The following is a 2287-nucleotide window of genomic DNA, read 5'->3' as shown; positions in this document are numbered from 1 at the left end:
AGGAAGCGCGCCGACCGGTTCCGCGCCGGGGCCAGCCGGCTCTCCGCCGCATCCATGGCCGGAGGCCGTGCAGGCGGCAGCAAGCAGTAAAAAAACCAGCGTCGACATGCCATAGCAGTACATACTGTACATAGGAAAGAAACTCCCCGAATAATTCCGGTCGCTGTATAGAAGATCGGTGGGGATTAGGCAAGAAGGCTGGAGTTTTAAGACCCAATTTCATCCCGGCCTTATCAATTAGCTAGCTTATAGAGTGGCTGTACATAGAGTGAGCCTCTTCTTCCGCTCCGCTGCACAGGCTGGTCACAATGGACAAGAACATAAGCTAGTAACTTCACACTTTCCTAGACTATGTTACTCCCATAGTGGGTAGGAACATCTATGTAGTGTTATGTAATGATGTATTTATTAGGTTATAGACTAATTGTTTCTTGGAGCGTGTGATGTTCCGGTAACTTAGCTAGTTACCACAAGCACCTCTCTCTTCATTAAATACGTGCCACATAAGCAAAGTTGTATTGGAGTGTGTGATGTTACTCCTAAGTTCCTCCCCACTGTGACCAGCCACATAGAGTGAGTTCGTCCTCCCTGCCCGCTAGCTGTGTATAACCCTTGATTTTGGTTTTGGATATACATCAATCATGAGTGACAAATTGGAGACAAACATGCATGCATCTGATCTGTCCCGTGACGGGAGGCTTATCCATCCTTGGATGATTTGTTTGCCGCTACAACTCTCTGCCCTCGTTTCTGTTTCTGTTTCTAGAGTGTGGATGCATCTCCCCTTGTTTCAGTTTTGGATAAGCTTTGCAAGAGATCAGTGGCGTCTCGCCGTCGCTTGGTCCCGTCACGCGGCACCCGTGTCCCCGGCCGGATCAGGCCACCATCTTGCAGCACGGGAGAAATCCCCGACTCTGGCGAAGTTTCTGTAAAGTTTCATGGCGCGGCTGATGAACAGAGGAGCCCTCTTCATCCTGCTCGTGATATTTTACTGTTTTCTTCAGAGCCGTGGTACTTTACTGTTTCTTCTAGAGAAAGTGGTATTTTACTGTTGACCGAGGGACGGCGGAGCGGCCCCAACCCTTCAGGCCTCCTTTGGTTCATAGGATAGGAATTTTATAGGAATAGGAAAATCATAGGAAGTGAGATGACATGCATCTCAATTCCTACAGAGGAAGAGATATCATTTGGTGCATAGGATAGGAATTTTTCCATTGAGTCTAGCCTAATGTTTTTTTTCCTCCAAAATGTGAAGGATTGATTCCTATCCTACATAGGAATATGAATCCATTCCTACAAACCAAAGGGCTTCAAAGAAATTTTTTCTTTACAAATCCTATCCTATAGAATTCCTATAAAATTCCTACAAACCAAAGGAGGCCTCAACTTGCGCAAGAAGATGATGTCTGGGAGACGGTGGGCGCGCACATCTGGAGTTCTGGACTGCTTCTTGATCGGTTCTGGTTCTTGGCCAGAAATCAGTTGCCGGACTCACCAATACTCATCGCCTGTCGGATTGGCTACTGAACATACATACATACAGTACATGATACGGGCCGTTTATCGAGCTGCCGTTGAAACCCGGCTGTTTATGTATATACGCACACCAGATGCGTTGAACAGCTGACCCATAGTGGAGTTGCATGTAGTAGTTTACTATAGTAGTTTAACGAACTCTTTGAATATTTGACGATCTAGTTGGTACGTACTGCTTCCACAACAAACAAACAAACCCATCAAATAACAAACAAACAAACCCGTCAAACCAGTCAAATAACCCGTCAAATATTTGCTAACCAGAAGAAGAAACTCTGGAACGTCAACGTTGGCGACGGCCGAGCAGAGCAGGTAAACAGAACGCACGATCGCTCAGAATAACTCGATTGCGACATACACAGTATATGCCCACACCGAGCACCGTCAATGGCCGGAATCGGTCGTGGGCGCAGACTCACAATTGGACTTGGTGGGCGCTTCCGAAGGATTCGATGGAAGGTCGGTCTCTCTTGCCGCTGACACGACATGATTGCCCAAGCGCCAGGGCACGATCGAGTCAGTGCACGGTCACTCAGGCTGAAACTAGAGAAGTTCAGTGCCGCCTGAACTGGGGAATCAATGGGCAATGGCTTTTTTTCCAGCTTCTCCGGGCGGATAGGAGCTTTGTTGGTCCAGGTAGGGCGCGAGCGCGACAGGTAAGGTAAGCCAGGCATGGAGAAAAGTTCGCCGCAGGTCAACGGCCTGCGCCAGAGGCAATGCATGAGCAAAGAGCGGGTGGCGCCGCCGGGGA

At 48.5% G+C, this 2287-nt stretch overlaps 1 protein-coding gene across 2 annotated transcripts in view; it reads left to right on the top strand.

Annotated features, from left to right (window-relative positions):
- LOC123134867 (uncharacterized) overlaps positions 1–664 on the top strand; it is a 1624-nt gene extending 960 nt beyond the window's left edge. The window contains exon 2 of one of the 2 annotated variants that reach the window (XM_044554023.1): positions 3–664. In XM_044554023.1, the coding sequence (XP_044409958.1) occupies positions 3–90 (88 nt within the window). In that variant the 3' untranslated portion in view covers positions 91–664. The remainder of the gene's footprint in view (positions 1–2) is intronic. The other variant, XM_044554022.1, reaches the window with a different exon arrangement.
- Positions 665–2287: the final 1623 nt, after the last annotated feature.

This window comes from Triticum aestivum, chromosome 6B (genome assembly GCF_018294505.1).
Source record: "Triticum aestivum cultivar Chinese Spring chromosome 6B, IWGSC CS RefSeq v2.1, whole genome shotgun sequence".
NCBI classification, from domain to species: Eukaryota; Viridiplantae; Streptophyta; class Magnoliopsida; order Poales; family Poaceae; genus Triticum; species Triticum aestivum.
Note: the sequence above shows the minus strand (reverse complement) of the source record. Positions and strands in the feature narration are given on the sequence as shown.